The sequence below is a fragment of the Cavia porcellus genome, unplaced genomic scaffold, assembly GCF_034190915.1.
Source record: "Cavia porcellus strain 051 isolate PalLab524CR breed Dunkin Hartley unplaced genomic scaffold, mCavPor4.1 scaffold_40, whole genome shotgun sequence".
In the NCBI taxonomy this organism is placed as follows: Eukaryota; Metazoa; Chordata; class Mammalia; order Rodentia; family Caviidae; genus Cavia; species Cavia porcellus.
Genome location: NW_026947523.1, coordinates 7,635,295 through 7,652,625, shown reverse-complemented (window position 1 = coordinate 7,652,625; position 17,331 = coordinate 7,635,295). Strand labels below are relative to the sequence as shown.

The 17,331-nt window shown below is 40.5% G+C and overlaps 1 protein-coding gene across 1 annotated transcript in view; it reads right to left on the bottom strand.

Moving 5' to 3' along the window:
• Slc25a17 (solute carrier family 25 member 17) overlaps nt 1-16,398 on the bottom strand; it is a 40,314-nt gene extending 23,916 nt beyond the window's left edge. Inside the window, exons 1-3 of the mRNA XM_003470379.5 lie at nt 16,224-16,398; nt 3,847-3,907; nt 634-700 (exon numbers count right to left, since the gene is read on the bottom strand). Coding sequence (XP_003470427.1) covers nt 634-700; nt 3,847-3,907; nt 16,224-16,277 — 182 coding nt within the window. The 5' untranslated portion in view covers nt 16,278-16,398. The remainder of the gene's footprint in view (nt 1-633; nt 701-3,846; nt 3,908-16,223) is intronic.
• Nucleotides 16,399-17,331: the final 933 nt, after the last annotated feature.

Genomic DNA, 17,331 nt, shown 5'->3' with positions numbered 1-17,331 from the left:
GTCACAGGGGTTAAAGGATTTGATACATCTAACTTACTGTCAAAAAAGTCCTGAAAATATCTGCGTGTGGTATATGTGTATGATAAGATAGCAAGGAGGGAAAGCGTGGACACAAATGGTACAAGAGTGGGAAACAAGGTTGATGACAGGTAAATCTGGGTAAAGTATATACTGTTGTTCTTTGTACCAACTTCAGTTTTGCAACTTTTTGTAAATCTGAAATTATTTCCAAATTAAAAAAAAATAAGGACACAATTTGTCTGAATGCATCTGACAGGAATGAACTAAACTACTATTATCTTGCATTTAATGCACAGTAAACAAACCACTGGTTTTCTGGAAGACTCTATGATAAAGAATCAAATGGCTAGCTGTAGGGTTTTTTTTTTTGGACCGGGGATCAAACTCACAACCTCATGCTTGCCAGGCAGGTGTTTACAACACCGCTGAGCTAAATCCCTGGCCCAAGACATAGACTTTAAGGAAATGAAAACAATTATGTACCTAGTGCCAGGCAGTTACAAATTCACACCGTTATAAAGCTATAGCCTAGAGAGAGTCAGGTGCACTGGAGCTCAGGAATCTCCCAACGAGTTGCTTTGTCTAACAGCTGTGCAGTGAGGCAGTACTCACAGGCCTTCTTCTTTAATGATCTCCAGCAGCACCATGTGTGTAGTTTTGGACTTCCTCTTTTCGTCAACTGTTAGACCAAAGAACATGCTTCAACTTAAGAGAATTATTGTTTCCAGCATCAGCAAATTTCACTGAAATATCATTTACTTCACCTGTGTCATCTCTTACCCTATTCTTGTAGCTAGCTAGATTGCCTCGGATTTTCCTGTCTAAATTCCCAACTATAGATCCTTGGACTTTACCTATTATTCATAAAAGACTGTAATTAAACTCACTTCTTATTGATTGATTGATTGATTGAGACAGGGTCTCACTGTGTAGTTCAGGGCCTTTGAGTTCACTACTCAAACTTGTGGTAACTCTCCTGCCTCAGCATCCTGAGTGCTGAAATTATGGGTCGTGTACACAATATCTGGCACTTATTTCTTATATTTTATAAATCTCTTGTTTTTCTAAAGTAATATGTATTCATAGTTTTATCCTAATACCCAAAAAGCAGAGCAAATAAGTCACTATCTTTCTTTTACAAAAGAGGCTAGAGACACAAAAGCAAAGTCAGCATTAAAACTCAAGTTTCTGGAAAGTGTGAGGTTGGGAATTCAATCCCCAGTACCAAAAATATAAAACAAGACAAAAAATTCCTCAATTTTCAACCTGTAATCCCAGCATTTTAGGAGGTAGAGGCAAGAGGATCATAAGTTTGTGCATAGCCTGGATAGCTTAGTGAGATTCTGTCTTGAAACTAAAAAAATGAAAAAAAGGGCTGGGAATATAGCTCAGTGTAAAGGACCTGGGTTCAATCCCCAGTGTCATCAAAACAAAAAGTGAAACAAAAAAAATTCTTAAATTTCAAGTGTTTGGCCTGAACTCTATATTCCTAAAACAGTGAGGGGGAACTAACAAAAGGACAAAAACTCCGCTTTTCACTGAAAACAAAACCTACCTCAATTAACCTCAAAATTTCTACCAACATTTGAAAATTAGAAAACAATATGAAAATTCACCAACTTTCTGAGAATTAGGTGCTACCTAATTCTCAGTGTGGCTTGTGAAATGGTACATTCGTAAACCTCTAGGGAAGGCAATCTGGCATAACTAGCAAAATTACAAATACATCTACCTTTTGATACAGTAATCCCAGTCTGGTAATTTCTCCAAGAGAATTTAGAGAAACAAATCCTATTTCTAAAAATAAAACAGTGAAAACAACCCAAGAATGCACAGCAGGGGAAGGGGACATAGGTTCAACACCATGGAACACTCCACAGCTCTAAGGCAAGATATGCTGTTTGAAAGACATCTAAAAACGCTATTTTACAGGGCCCAGGGATTTAGCCCAGCAGCACAAGTGCTTGCCTGGCAAGCGCAAGGTCGTGAGTTCGATCCCTGGTACCAAAAAAAAAAAAAGCTTAAAATACAAAGTGCCAATAATGTGTAAAGCATGCTTTTTTGTTTAAATAATGGAGAAAATTAAGAATTTATGTTTTTTCTGGTACTTCATAAAGAAAGTCTGCAAGGCTACTCAGGGAAGTAGGAAAGGTTGATCATCACTCAGTTCCAAGGATCACACCCATACTCCAAAAAGTACAGCTCCCTCCACTCTTCTTCCCTCCCTTCTCTTTTCTTCTTTTTGCTTTTCCCCGCTTCTTCTCCCTTCTCCTACTCATGCTGGGGACTGAACCCAAGGCTTCGTGCATGCTATGCAACTACTCTACCATTGAGCTAACATCCTCGGCCCTCTTTTTTTTTTTTGTAATTTAAAAAGATGGGGAACTTGGGAAGCAGAGGCACGAGGCCAGCCTGGGCTATGACAAGAGACCTTGTGTAGGAAATAAAGAAAGGGAGACAGAGTGTCTCTTGCTATGTTGTTCAGGCTGGCCCTAAATCCTTGAGCTCAACCAATTTTCCCTGCTCAGCCTCCCAACTAGCTGCACCTACAGGTACGAGGTACTGTTATGGCTTACTCTAACCAATGCGCCTCCATCTTGTTCTGTATGCTCCGTCTCAATAGGGTTAAGTTTCTAATTCTTGTAAAAGCTTCAGCTTCTTGTCACTTCCGCTATTGCTAGTGAGCTGTTCCGAGATAATTAACTCCCCTACCCCTTTTCTGCATGTTATTGCAGGTGTACTATTCCGAGATAATGTTTAACTGCAGGGTGGGAGTAGCACCAAGAGCTCCAGATCTTATCAGAACTAAGTCAACAGCTTTACAGCTTTGTGGGTTTTTTAGCTTTAAATATCCCTCCCTTAGTCTGTTAGGTGCACAGTCTCTGGGTCGATCCTGAAAGGGCTGCGACAGGCCTGGAATAAAGCCTTTGCTCCAAATTTCTTAATTTCTTGCTTCCTTGGATTTTATTCCAAGGTCCGAGCTATCTCAGTACCACTCCAGGACTACAGCTTCCATTCTGAAGATGTTCAAATAAAAAAGCTTTTCTACATTGATGGTATCAAGGAATACTACACAGTGAACATTAACAGCATGAGAGGGGCAGGGCAGACTAGAGTTAATGTTCCCTACACTGCATATCTTTTTACATATTATGCTTTTTAAACCATAAAATTATTACCTATTCAAAAGTTCCAACCACCAACAGTAGGCATAAAGAATTAGTATGCAAAGATAATCTCACGCATCTTTTTAATGCAAATTCAACACTGGTTTATAATTTCAAGATGAAAAAAATTGAGAAAAAAAAAAAAGCAAGAATTAAGTGAATTGCAGAGTCTACAGAGCTAACCAGGACAACAAGCCTTGACTCACAATGGCAGTGGGAATTGGCTCCACTATTTTCCTGTTTTCCCTCCTGTTTTGAGCAAATCTACTTCCTTCAAAATGCTCTACTATGTGTCTTTAAGAAGCCATAACAGGGGAAAGTCAAACTCAGACTTAGGCCCTATGTTCAATCTTCAACACTGAAAAAAGAAAAAAAAAAAAAAAGAAAGAAAGAACGAAAGAAAAACTCATGGCTTATTAGAAAAAGTCAGAATGATTCAAAATTACTCGTTCAAGCCCACCCAGGTTGTCTCAGACTGGCAAATGACTCAAGCTATGGCTCACCCCTAGATGACTCTCTGCTAATCAGGAAACAATGACGACCACTAGTAATAGGCAACCCTGGGTATCTAAAGAAACAGACTGCTTAATACAGAATTCACCAACAAAATATGTTCACTTCACAACATCATAGGTACAGGAATATGGTTAATACTCACCCTGAAGTCGAAGTCTAGCTGTATCCAAGGGAAAAAACACTGTCATTGCGGTCACACTTCCCTGAAAAGTTTGAAAAAGACTTTAGCCATCACAAACAAAATGAGTCACAACTTTTAAATGAATAAAAGTCCATTATTGTAATGGGTGAAATTAGCTTTTCAGTGAACAAACACATATATTTTAATCCAGCAGAACTATTATCATTCATACTTCTATTATAGTCTTAAACAGAAGAATTTAGTTTTCCAGAAGAAGTTCTTCTCTCACTGATACTGAAAAACAAATGTAGTAACTCCCCATAAACGACAAACTTAGCGCTCTTCCGCCCAGGACACATACCACTGCACACAAAGACAGCAGGTACATGGATGTTTAACTGTACAGGTCGTTGCTGCTACCATGCGAATTCCGATAGTCCCAAACCAAAACATTCACTAAGTACACAGATTTGTACTTCTATTTTCTGTGGCTAATATGGTCACTACAAAGTGAAAGAGCACCTAAGAACCATCCTGTTCTTAGCCGGCTGGGCATGGTAGCTATGCCTGTGATTCCAGCACCTGAGAGGCTGAGGTAGGAGGATTGCTACAAGTTTGAGGCCAGCATAGGCTACAAAGTGAGTTCAAGAGCAGCCTAAATGGCATAGTGAAACCCTGTCTTAAAAAGACAGAAACAAATGAAAAAAATCATACCATTCCTCAAAACAGTTTTGTTTGCTTGTGTTTTCAAGACACCAGCAATATTTTATTTGTTAAAAATTCATCCCAGGGGGCTGGGGATTTAGTGAGCTCAAGCACTTGCCTGGTAAGCATGAGGTCGTGAGTTCAATCCCCGGTACAAAAAAAAAAAAAAACAACCCACTCATCCCTGGTAACACAATGACACAAATTATTAATGGGAAAAAAAACCTGAAAAAAGTATTAATGGGGAAAAAAGGCTTCTCATTCCTAAAACATTAAAACAAATAAAAACCAGAAGCATTTATTTACGGATGAAATTATCTACATGACACTTCCAGCTGTTTATGATTTCAACCCAGATACAACCACCCCCAGTGTATTGTCTCAGGCATAAAAAAAAAAAAAAAAAAAAAAAATCAAGCTTCAGACTACTGACCTCTTACAATATAATCAGAGGTAAAAGCTGGGTCAATACTGAATTATCTACATAAATAAGCCTGTTTGACATGTGAGTTCTGCATTATAACACTAGTATTCCTCAAAACTCAGATTAAAGCCAGGGGTGATGGTGCATATCTATAATCTTAGCACTCAGGAGGCTGAGGCAGGAGGATCACTGTAAGTTTGAGGCCAGACTGGGCTACAAAGTAAGTTCAAGACTAGCCTGGACTACATAGCCTATCTCAAAAAACAAAAAACAAAAAAACAAAAAAACCAAACAATACAAAGATTAAATGCTACCCTCTCTTCTCCACCAAGTTATAAGATGTTCAGCTCTTAGGTACCCATGGAACTCATTTCTACAGTACTTGATTGCACAGTGAAACCTAACTCTTCTATATTGTGAGAACATCAATTTTTATCTTTGCACATTACAGATCCTCAAATATATATACAATTCACTCTATGCATTTTATGTTTACTTGTATTTTTCAAAGAGTCCAACATAAATGTTTTTTTCTAGTAATGATTGATATTCAATGTCTTATCAAAAGTGACCCACAAATGCTGAACCCGAAAGGTGTACAAGTCCTACTGAATCCAGTTCCAGTCTTCTTGTTTACTTTGTGGCAGTTTCTAAGGAAAATGGGGCTGGGAAGCTAGAGAAAGCCTACTCCTTTGAGTAAAGTCTATTCCATTGAGTGAGCCTTTTCCACTGCATGGTGCTGTGTGGATGTGCAGTACACCTACCAGCTGCACAGGGCAGCTCCACACAGAAAGTCTAGCCTGGATGCTACTTTTTCAAATAACTGGGCCACTTTCACCCCTCTTCTCTGCCAGCTTTAAACAGCCCTGTCTTATGCAGCTCGAAATCTTAAAATGAAACACCAAGATAAAGACAACTGTCACTCAGAGTTCATTGATCTACTAATCTCAAGAATTGGTAAAGAAAAATTCAAATATTGGGCCAGGGATATAGCTCAGCAGCACAGGACCTGTCTGGCAAGCACAAGATGATGTACGACTTCAAGTTTCAGGTACCAAAAAAAGAAACTGAATCAGATGCTGGTTGTGGTGGTGCCACCTAAAATCCCAGCATTCAGGAGGACTTAGTTTGAGGCCAGCCTGAAATATGTAGGAAGGCTCTACCTCAAAATATTAGGAATGAAAGAAAAGAGAAAAAGAGAGGGAGGAAGGAGGGAAGGAAGTTTTTGGTGGATACCCTAAATTCCAGTATCAGCATGTCACATGGTAGTTGGAAACCTGCAGTTTGTTAAACAGCTGATCTTAAAACAGGGAGATTACTTTGGATTATCTGAATGAACCCCATGTAATTAGCCTGTACATCCCAGAGAGACACAGAAGAGTAGTCAGGACTGATGCAGGTGAGGCCTGAACCCATCATTACTGGCTTTGAAGATGGCACTAGTGGCAGCTTCTGGAAAATGGAAAGGCAAGGAGATATATTTTACTCTGAGCCTCCAAAAAGGAACACAACTCTTACAACAAGCATTTTAGCTCCATGAGACCTGCGTCAGTCTGATCTGTAGACCTATCATAATTTGTGTGGCTTTTAGTCACCGACTGGTGGTCATTTGTCATAGCAGCAAAAGAAAATACAACAGAATTACTACAAACAGTGGGGACAAACACTGGATGCAGAAGGGAGCCTGTGGACGATTCTCAGGTTAACTGGCTGGGTACTGTGACAAGAGCAGCCAGGCAAGGGCCCCAGATAATAGCACTGAATACTGAGGAAAGTACCTAAAGCAACCTCAAACACCCAGCTGGTATACAAGGCTCCCCCAAAAGCTCATCACTGTCACACTGAGCCAGCAGCTCTGTCCATCTTCTTACTGCGATCCCTGGGGGCCAGCAGAGGCAGAGAGGCAAAGGTTAGGGAGGGATATGCAGGAGGAGAAACTAAAAGCTTACAGTGTCACCTTATTAAAGGAAGTGGACACATACGTAAATGAGCTCTAGCTTTGTTATAAAAGCAAAGCATAACGTGAGGGTTAAAAATTTAAGGTTGAAATGTGAGCTTCTAGTTCCAGTAATGGTTGGCCTTAAGCAATGTGCTGCAAAATATCTAGAAATACTCACACAATATAGCAAACACCCTGTAAAGTGCCCAAGCAGACTCATGAGAAAGTAAGGGAAATCCACGGGGGCCAACAGAAGAGTGAAAATCCATAAGGTTAAGCAGGCTCGTCTACTTTGGGTGACCAAGGAATTGGGGACGGGGAGGGGGGGGTGTTTGAAACAGGGTCTCTACGAAAGTCAGGCTGGCCTCAAACTTTTGATCCTCCTACCTTAGTCTTCCTAGGGCTGGAATTACAGGCCTGTGTCACATTTTTTGCCAGTCTGTCATCAAGGGGCTTTTTTGTTATCTGAAGTGGAATTCACCAAATTCAAAATCAGCCATTTAAAATCATACCATTTATCCAGGTGGCACACACCTGCAATCCCAGCACTCAGGAAGGTAAGGCAAGGAGGATCGCTGCAAGTTTGAGCCAGCTTGGGCTACAGACTGAGTTCAAGACCGGCCTGCACTAAATACTCAGGCCCTGACTCAAACACCACTCAGTGACATTTAGTACATTTGCAATGTTGTGTAACTACAACCTTTCAAGTTCTATAATATTTTTTTCACCCGAGAAAACACAAATCGCCTACCCATTAAACAGGCATTCCCCATTTTCCCTTTCACTCATCCCCTGGTAGCTAAGAATAAGCTATATGGTTGTAACTTTTCTAGATGACCCCTATAAAGAAACCTATGTAGCTGGCGACATTTTAAAACTTATTTTTTTCATTTATCATAACATTTTCAAAATTCATCTACCTTGCAGCATATACCAATTCTCCTCTTTCACGGCTGTATAATATTCTGTTGTGTGCACATGCTACACCGTGTTCATCCATTGAAAATATTTTGGAATGGGATAGAGGTGATGATTGTACAACACTGTGAATATACTACATACTACTGAACTGTACTTTTCCTTTCCTATCTTTTTGGTTTTTTGAGACAGGGTCTTACTACATAGTTGAGGCTAGCCTTGAACTCACTATGTAGCCCAGGCTGGCCTTGAACTTGTGGCAGTCTTCCTACTTCAGCCTCCCAAGTGTTGGGATTGGAGGCATTGAGTCACAATGACTGTCTTGAACACCACATGTTAAAATGATTAATTTTGTTATATGAATTACACCTCAAATTAAAACAGTAACATTCAATCCTCACGACAACCTGATGAAGTAAGTCCTGTTATTCTCTCCCATTTACAGGTAAGGAAGCAGATGCCAAGAGGCTTAGGAACTTCCCTAACAATACATACATAGTCTATAAATGGCAGAATTAGAATTTGAATATGGGCAGCTGGCTTCAGAGTTCACCTTCAATAATTAATGAAAGCTTTCTGCAAATTACTAAAAAGAAGTACAATATAAAATCTACTTTTATGTATCAAATTTTTTTGTGGACTAGTCTGAAAACACAGCCTACATCCTAGTGTAGTATAAGCCTGGAACTTGTAAATTAATGTATGCCCCTAATAAATTCAATTACCTATATGTACTCCAAATACTGAAGGTACACTTGGAACAAAGGTCTTTTTTTAACATCAGGAATTGCTATATTTGTCTCCTAGCCAAGCAAACACAAAGGTGACTCTTTACAAGCAGCTGTTACCTGAAGCAAACTATTTATTACTTATGTGAGTCTTATGCCAAGCTTAATAAACACATCATTTTTCAGAATTTGAAATTAAATTACTCTTGATGCATTTTTTTCTTTTTTCCCCGAGGACAGTTTGTTCACTTGTACAAAATTAGAAGGCACAAAATACCAGGACAATAACCACAATGTACGATACTGCTGTGCCACATAGGCATAAAATAAATCTATTAAGTCCCACAGAATTCTAACCATCTGCATAGCTCTGTTGTTGACAATAATTACAATTTAAAAGAATCTATTTCCAGAGAAATACTCTTCTTTGTATCTTCCCAAAAACATCCTGTCCCCTCCTCCCCACCCTTCCCACTTAGTCACCGTGCATTGGAAGAACACGTCCAGTCCTGCGCTCCAGGAACTAGGAGCGGTGTGTCCTCTGGCATGGAAATGAAGCCAGAGTGGCAGGTGCAGGGTTAGAACCAACATTGCCCTGTATCCTCATCCTACTGCTCATCGTTCTGCTTCAGTTCTCAACACTGTTCAGCCAACACACACATGACTTTAACTGTGCTCCTCTCTTACACACATAAAGGGTACACACCATAAACAGACAGAATCTAGAAAGATGAATTCTTTCCAGCGGCTATAAGAGAAAGAGAAAATTAAAGGTGGCTTCCATTTCTCATGTTATACAGCCTCCTCCCTCTGCTCCCCCATCCTCCTTTTGATGGTGATGGGGCTTAAACCCGGGGCCTGGCACACACTAGGCAAACACTACCTGAGCCACATCCCCAGCTCTATACAATTATTTTAATAACAAATGTTACTAGCTTTATTTTTGAAATGGGAAAAAAACAAATATATTTTTTAAAAGACATCAGAGTGCAAGACAGTAACACACCCTAGCCATTCTCAGCATAATCTGTAGTTCCTTCACCACCACCACGGCACTTCCAGGAATCTACAGTATGAAAACTCTTTCCATAAGCATTATTATGTGCTAATAAGACACTACTTGCTATGTTCCACCTCATTCTCTCACAATGTGAAGTGAAAATTTCCAGAGGTTACATAAATGTGTTCCTGCAATAGACTGAATGGAAAAGCAAGATAAAAGGGTCCAGCTATCATATTTGCAAAACTGTAAGACGATAGTTTTATCCCTTTTATACTTGGGAAACACAATTTTAAAAATATATTATGTATGTTAATATGTAATGGGGTCAATATTTAAAGAAATATCAATGATTTCAGTTTTAATTCCTAATAAAATTTTGTTGGAACTACAAAAATGAAAGTTCATTCAACTCTGCAATAATTTTTAAGCATATAAAGCAGTCCTCTGACTAAACAATATGAAAATATTCTGTTAAGTATGAAAAATACTACGTTACTAACAAACTTTTATTGTCTTTTAGTGGTCACCTTTTTTTGTTGTACTGGGGACTACCCCAGGGACTAAACTCAGTGCACTCTGCCACTGAGCTACATCCAACAGCAACCACCTCTCACACAGTCAGACTTCCCTTACTCCACTGCTTGGAAATTCCTCAAATTTGGTGCTCAACACATTCTGATGGAAACATTTTGTTTGTCTGCTACTCAAAGGGCAGCCTGAAACCTACCAGTGTCAACTGCCTTGTAACTCACTACCCTGTCAGGCCAAAATAATGTGTTGCGTATTCATCCTTTAGGTGCCTTCCTCTCTTTTCTCTTACATTTACTAAATAATGTTTTTAGATTGTGACGGAAAACTCTACTTTCCGGTTCTATGTGGGACCGCTGCTGCTGTCTACTTTCCTCAGTCCCACACTGTATTCTCCTGTGAGTGGTGTCCGTTTGGAATTAGCAGCTCACTTCCCTGAGGATTTTACTTGGGATATTCCACTGGACCTCATGGAGATGGATGTTTGTGGGAAAAAGGTGTTGCTTGACTAGAAATTTTGGGGCCTCACCTGCCTGGAATACTGTAAGTTAAATGATTTGTTTTATTAGTTAAATCTAATTTACTTGAGCTGCAATCTGAGTGAAGGTTTGGGATTTCAAAATCTCCAAGTGATTTCCTCTCATCAGGTCAGGACCATAGTTGGAAAAGCTTATTTTCTCATGAGATGAGCAAGATTATAAGATTATTTCTCATTCACTTTTATAACATATTCCACTGGGACTCCAAATTTATTTTTTAAAAAATCCAGGGCAGAAAACTGCCTAACTGCCTCTGGATTCTGCCCACTTTTATTTTCCAGTGTAAGTAGTCTTATCTTTATCTTTTCTTTTTTCTTTTCTTGTGTGTGTGTGTGTGTGTGTGTATTTACTCAAGATTGAACTTTGAGCTATGCCTCTAGTCCTTTTTGTTTTTTATTTTGAGACAGGGTTTCCCTAAATTGTCTAGCCTGGGCTCAAAACTGCAATCCACCTGCCTCAGTCTTCAGAACATCTTCAATTACATGCATGTGCCACCATACCCAGTGTGCATTCCCTACGTTCTATGTACTTTATACCTTTAACATGCTGCCTTTCAAATAATTCACATAGGTTGAGTTTGTTTGTTTGGCACCGGGGATCAACTCAGGACCATGTGCTTGCCAGGCAGGTGCTTACGTCACTGAACTAAAATTCCCAACTCCATGTTTTAAAAATTATGAAAAAAAAATTCTCAGGAAAAAATTTCATTAGCTCCTTAAAAAAAGAAATTCCATTTTAAATAAGAGACTTGGTAGGCCAGGTGTGGTAACACATACCTGTAAACCCAGCACTCAGAAAGCTGAGGCAGGAGGATCACCTCAAGTCTGAGGCCAACATGAGCTACATAGTGAGTCCAAGTCAGCCTGAACTACACAGTGAGATGCTATCTTAAAAAAAAAAAAAAAGGACAGTCTATCAAATAAATATTTTTAAATCTTTGGGAATTTATTTCTTTACTTGTTCTATTTTGTTCTTACTTTATAGTAATTTTCTTTTAGACAGGATCTCACTATGTAGTTCAGACTGACATTCAACTTACTATGTAGCACAGGCTGGCCTCGACCTCACAGTGATCCTTCTAGCTCAGCCTCCTGAGTGCTGGGATTACAGGTATGTGCCACCATGCCCTGCTCTTCATGGTAAAATGTTATAAGGATAGGTTAGCAACAAATTTGAATTTTGCCACAGTGATGGCATAAGCCCATAATCCTAGTACTCAGGAATCTGAGTTAGGAGAATTATGAGTTCAAGACCAGCCTGGGCAATGTTGGGACAGCCTATCTCAAAACAAACAAGCAAACAAACAAACAAAAACCCCTAAAAACAAATTTTAAAAGCCAGGTGTGGTGGCACATGCCTATAATCCCAGCAGTTGGGAGACCTTCCTTATCTCAAAAAGGGCCGCAGATGTAGATCAGTGAAAGACCATGGGTTCAATGCCTAGTGCTGCAAAAAACAGATAAAAAGGAAAAACATAGCAGGAGGGAGGGACAGGATGCTTATGATTGCCTGGCTCATGGCTAGCAACTGAAACTGAGTACTCAGTAAAACTGCTGGGGATTTGGCTCAACGGTAGGTATGTATAGGCAACTGCCGAAAAGTACAAGATCATGAGTTTGATTCGTGGTACTAAAAAAAAAAAAAAAAAAGAGTACTCAGTAAAATAAAGCAGTTTGTAATAACTAAATCTTGGAAACAGCCCAAATGCCCATCAATTGATGAATGAATAAAGACTGTGGTTTTTTTACAGTGTACACTACTCTGCCATAAAGCAGGAAAACTTGAGACATTTCCAACTAAATGGGTACACCTTGAGTACAGACTCTGAAGTGAAATAAATTGGACACACATGTTTAAATACCACACTGTTTCTCTAGTGTGAGAAACCAAAGGAGAAATTAGAATCAAAACATGTAATGGGTATGGGGAAATGGGAAGAAAATGTTTAAATGAGAAGGGGAACAAGGAAAGGGGAAAGGAAGAAGATATGATATAATTTTTGGTCCTAAATGTAAAGAATTCACAAAAATTCAAAATAACTAGATTTAAATTTTTATACATTTGAGTCTCATTAGATTCCTTCTGACAGATTTTACCTATAGATCTATACATTTCTAAAGAAGTTTTTTTGAGGGAGTAGGCATAGAACCCACACCCCACCTTTTTTTTTGACAGGGTGTTGTTGCCCACTTTAGGCTGGCCTTGAACTCACTATGGAACCCAGGCTGACCCCAAACTCATAGCGACCCTCCTGCCTCAGCCTCCCAAGTGCTAGGATCACAGGTATATGCCTTTACACCCATCAGAGGTGCCTTCAATTGGACATAAAGCGTTTTCCTGAAGCAGATCAATTCTTGTTTTGAGATAATCAAGATTATACGCATTTATCCCAGAAGGTGCCATAAACCCCTCAAAACCAGTAATTTTAATTTCTAAAATGTGTGTACACTGGGATTGAAGGCATAGCTATGTGGTAGCATAGGTCCTTAATATGGGCCAAACCCTACATTCAATCCCCAGCACACCAGAAAAAATTACAGTGTATATATTTGCATAACATCACACGTAATGTGCAAGAATGCAGAACTTGGAAGGAAATGAATAAACAAGCCTAAAATGTCCATTCAAAAAGGTTGTAAGAGCCAGGTGTGGCAGTTCATGCCTTTAATCCTAGCACTCAGGAGGCTAAGGCAGGAAAAGCACTGAGAATTTGAGACTAGCCTGGGTTACAAAGTGAACTCAAGGCAAGCCTAAACTGCATAGGGAAACCCTGTCTCAAAAAAAAAAAAAAAAACCATAAAAACAAAAACAAAAATCAACATCTTAAACAATAATCCAACAACCCTTTGGGAAGAAGCAATTATACCAGGCAGCTTTGGAGTCTATAGCAAGATCATGCAGACAGCGAAAAGCTGCTGGGCAGAGGCACAGTGGGGTTCTAACTCCAGCGGCCTGGCTCACAGAAGGCTCCCAAAAGGCACCAAGTGCTTTCAACCAACTGCACTAAGCTTACTTTCTATGACCTTCTCTAAGCATGGGTTGAACCCAATGCTCAGGAGGTTTAACTGACTATCAGCTTTTACTACACTCCTATGACATTAAACACTAATATTAGTTTTCTCATTAAAGGTAGTTACATTTTGTAGTTAAAATTTTTCTTTTTGTAACAAACAAAAGCAAGTATGCTCTAATGTGTGGCTTAATCTTAGTACAGAAGTCTGCAAAACAGAGTTTGAAAACCATTCTTCAGTGTGATGGTTCAAAAGAACAAGAAAACACAAAGCAGACTGGAATGGAACTTGGTGGTGGGTTTGATCTCCAGCACTGCCAGAAAACACACACACACACACACACACACACACACAGAAAACAACTTTTCATTCAGATATGTATTAAAAACAGTACTGCCCCACAAAAAAATTCTTACACAAGTATATATTAGAAGGTAGGTATGATGGAGCAAACCTATAATTCTAACACTTGGGAGGCTGAGACGAAAGGATCACCATGAATTCAAAGTCAGCCTGGGCTACGCAGTAAATCCAAGGCCACCCTGAATCATTCAAACAAATTGGTGTGGTGACACAACCTGTAATCCCAGCACTAGGGAAGCTGAGGCAGAGGATCACCACGAGTTTGAGGCCAGTCTGGCTACAAAGTGAGTTGAAGGCCAGCCTGTCTCAAAAAAATAAATACATAAATAAATAAATAAAGTCAAACAAGCAAACAAATAAAATAATGTATATAGGTATAGATATCTTAGATAACCTCGTGTATCTTATAGGAGTAAAAACTCAGCAATCTAGGGGCAAATAATTTCAAGTGGAGCTTTAACAAAAGAGAAAAAAAACTTTTGCAGATTAAATAGATAAAACTAAGATCTGTAAAAACTGCTTGTATTACAAATCAGAGTTTGGAAACACAGCTCTGCCCGTTCATTTAAACAGTGTTTCCAGCTGCTTTCGCAATGGCACAGTGTCAAGTAAGCTGTGACACAGTCCATTCACAATGACTAAAATACTCACCCTCATGATAAATGTTCATCAGCCCCATTTATTTTACAGCACTTACTATCTAGAACTACCTTATTTTTTGTTTAACTAATTATTGTCTGCCTCCCCTGTGAGAATGCACGCTTCATGAAGAAAAAAAGTTGTTCTCCACTGTATTCCTAGCATCTGTAACAGTGCATGTCACATGGAACGCATTCCATAAAGGTACTGAATGAACAGTATTTAATGAAAGGAAAAGAGAACAAGTCATTTCCTATCTCCCCATTCTATCTTACTCTCAAACTATTCAGCCTACCACTCTACCAGAATTGGGCTTCTCAACTGCCAACTGCATTCATCATGTTGATAAATCCAACAGGTAATCTTCCATCCTCACCTTACATGACCTATCAGTAGTATCTGATCCTTTGGTTAACTCTACAACCTTCTCCCCCTAAACATTTCTCGTGCCTTCCACAACGCCACACTCAGTTTTCCTCCTATGGCCCTTCCTTACTCTCTTTTTGTTTCTATGATCTTATTTCCCCAACCTCTTTGTTCTCTCCATTCCAGACATACAGGCCTTCATGACCACCAGAAATATGTTAATCAAGCCTCCATCTCAATCCCTCTATTTGGCCTCAAAGGCTTTTGTGGGGAATCAAATGAACTGGGCTTCCTGAATAAATCACATCTGTAAAATACTATCACCTAATTCTCAAAACAACCACAGGAGGGAGGTATAATTTCTCACTTCACAGATTAGGAAAGTGAGTTTCATGGCTCACTTAGCTAACAAATTATGGAGTTGAAGTTCAACTCATTTAGTCTACACAGAACATGAACTCTCAGTGAAGCTTTTGGGAGCCAAAAGGAGATGATTCAGTGATGGTCCTCTGAAGTTACAGTGACTCCAACAGCAGTTGAGAGTGAAGGACATGAGAAAGGACAGTGAGAAGAAAAGAACCATAAGCGGAAAGTTACTTAAGTTAAAAAACAGAAAATCTCAAGGAAAATGGAGGGGTGTCAAATGGAACTAGACATCCAAAAGTCCAAAAGTCTAGCACACGCCTCACAGTGACTACATCTGCGATAACGAGCAATACTGATTTTACCTTATTTTTTTAAAAAACACCTTTTTCTGCCCATACTAGACAGACATATCATCCTATTGGGTATCACAAATTGACTGTGGCAAGTTATGTGAAGTAGGCTGTAATTAGTAGGTTGGTTAAGCAACGCACTTTCACACTTGGGTTCACCCCCAGCCCAGTTTAGCAAAGTCTGTGAGCGCAGTGCAGGGGTCGGGGGGAAGAGGGGGGAGTTTGGGGAAGACACGACTGGCTTTAAACTCCAACAGGCAAAGAAAACTGCAATGCTTCTTTTGCCGACTCTCTCTGAGGCTATGAGACCAAAGCGGTGCCCAGGGCGCCAGGTGAGTGTCGGCCCTCACCCCCAAAATCTTCAGCAACTGTCTACGGTATAGTCCTCTAGATTCGCTCAGGACGGACTTCACCCACAGGGTCCTCCTCTCAGGCCCATCCCCCAGACACATCCAGGGGACAGCACCCAGGAAGCCCCCACACTCCGCTACGACCCGGGCGCGAAGACCCCCGCCTCACCACGGCTCCTGCCACGGCGTGGACCAAGCTTTCGTAGGACAGCACGGAGGCCATTGATGCGACTTCCGGCAGACTAGTCACACTTTCCTCACAGGCCGCAGCCAGCGGAGTTAGAAAAGAGGTCCGGGCAACCTGGCGTGAATACCACAAACCCCGCCCCCTCAGGCTGCCCCGCTTCCTCTTAGAGGAACCAGTTCCGGGTCGCGGGGAGCCTTCAGTAGCCTATCAGAGCCTCTACGGGGCCCGTACTGAGAGGAAATGGAACGCCCCCGGGCGCCGATTGGCCCCCGGGCGTGAGCGTAGCTGGGCATCGCGGTGCTCTGGGGCTACCCGACCTAGGGTGCCAAGCTGTTGTCTGTGGCATCAGTGCCAGTACTGCGGGTCTTGAGTGATAGTTTTGATATTCCGGAACCTCAGAAATTCTAAGGACTTTTCCCTACTTCCCTCCAACGGACGTGCTGGTTACAGCTAAAATGAGGGACTCCAAGGTTGTCTCCAGTCTCTTGTGCGACCTCACATTTCCTTCTATCCCCGTCCCAGCCCTAGGGGTGGTGGAAGCCAAGGCCTCCCGCTTGCCAGGCGAGCGCTGTACCGCAGAACTATATCCCCAACTCTTTTATTTTTGAGACAGTGTCTTAAGTGACTTTTATAAACAGCTAGGATTAACCTGTGCACTTACAAAAACTGAGGCAAGAATGTGATTAAAGTTGTAAATAATTTGATGGGTGTGAGGTTCAGCCAGTACTTAAAACCTGCCAACAGATGTAGCTAGCTGTATAACTGAAATACATCAATTCACTTGTCACTATAAAACCTGTCACTTTACACAGCTTGTCACCATAACAGCATTTTGACACTTAGAAAACAATTAGTCTCTATAGACTTGTCAACTTGTGTTTGCAGCTGTTCTCCAGTGCATCACCTTAGCTCCACTTTCAACAAAGTATTAAGATTCTCCTAAAGAGCACACACCCTAGCATTAGCTGTTCAGAGTAGCGGGGTCACTCCTATGAGAATCTAGGTGGCGAGAGCACAGGTAAGTGCTGGGCAGATGATCCTTCAACTGCACTTACTTATTGACTTTGGTTGAGTGTTGGGAACCCCACAT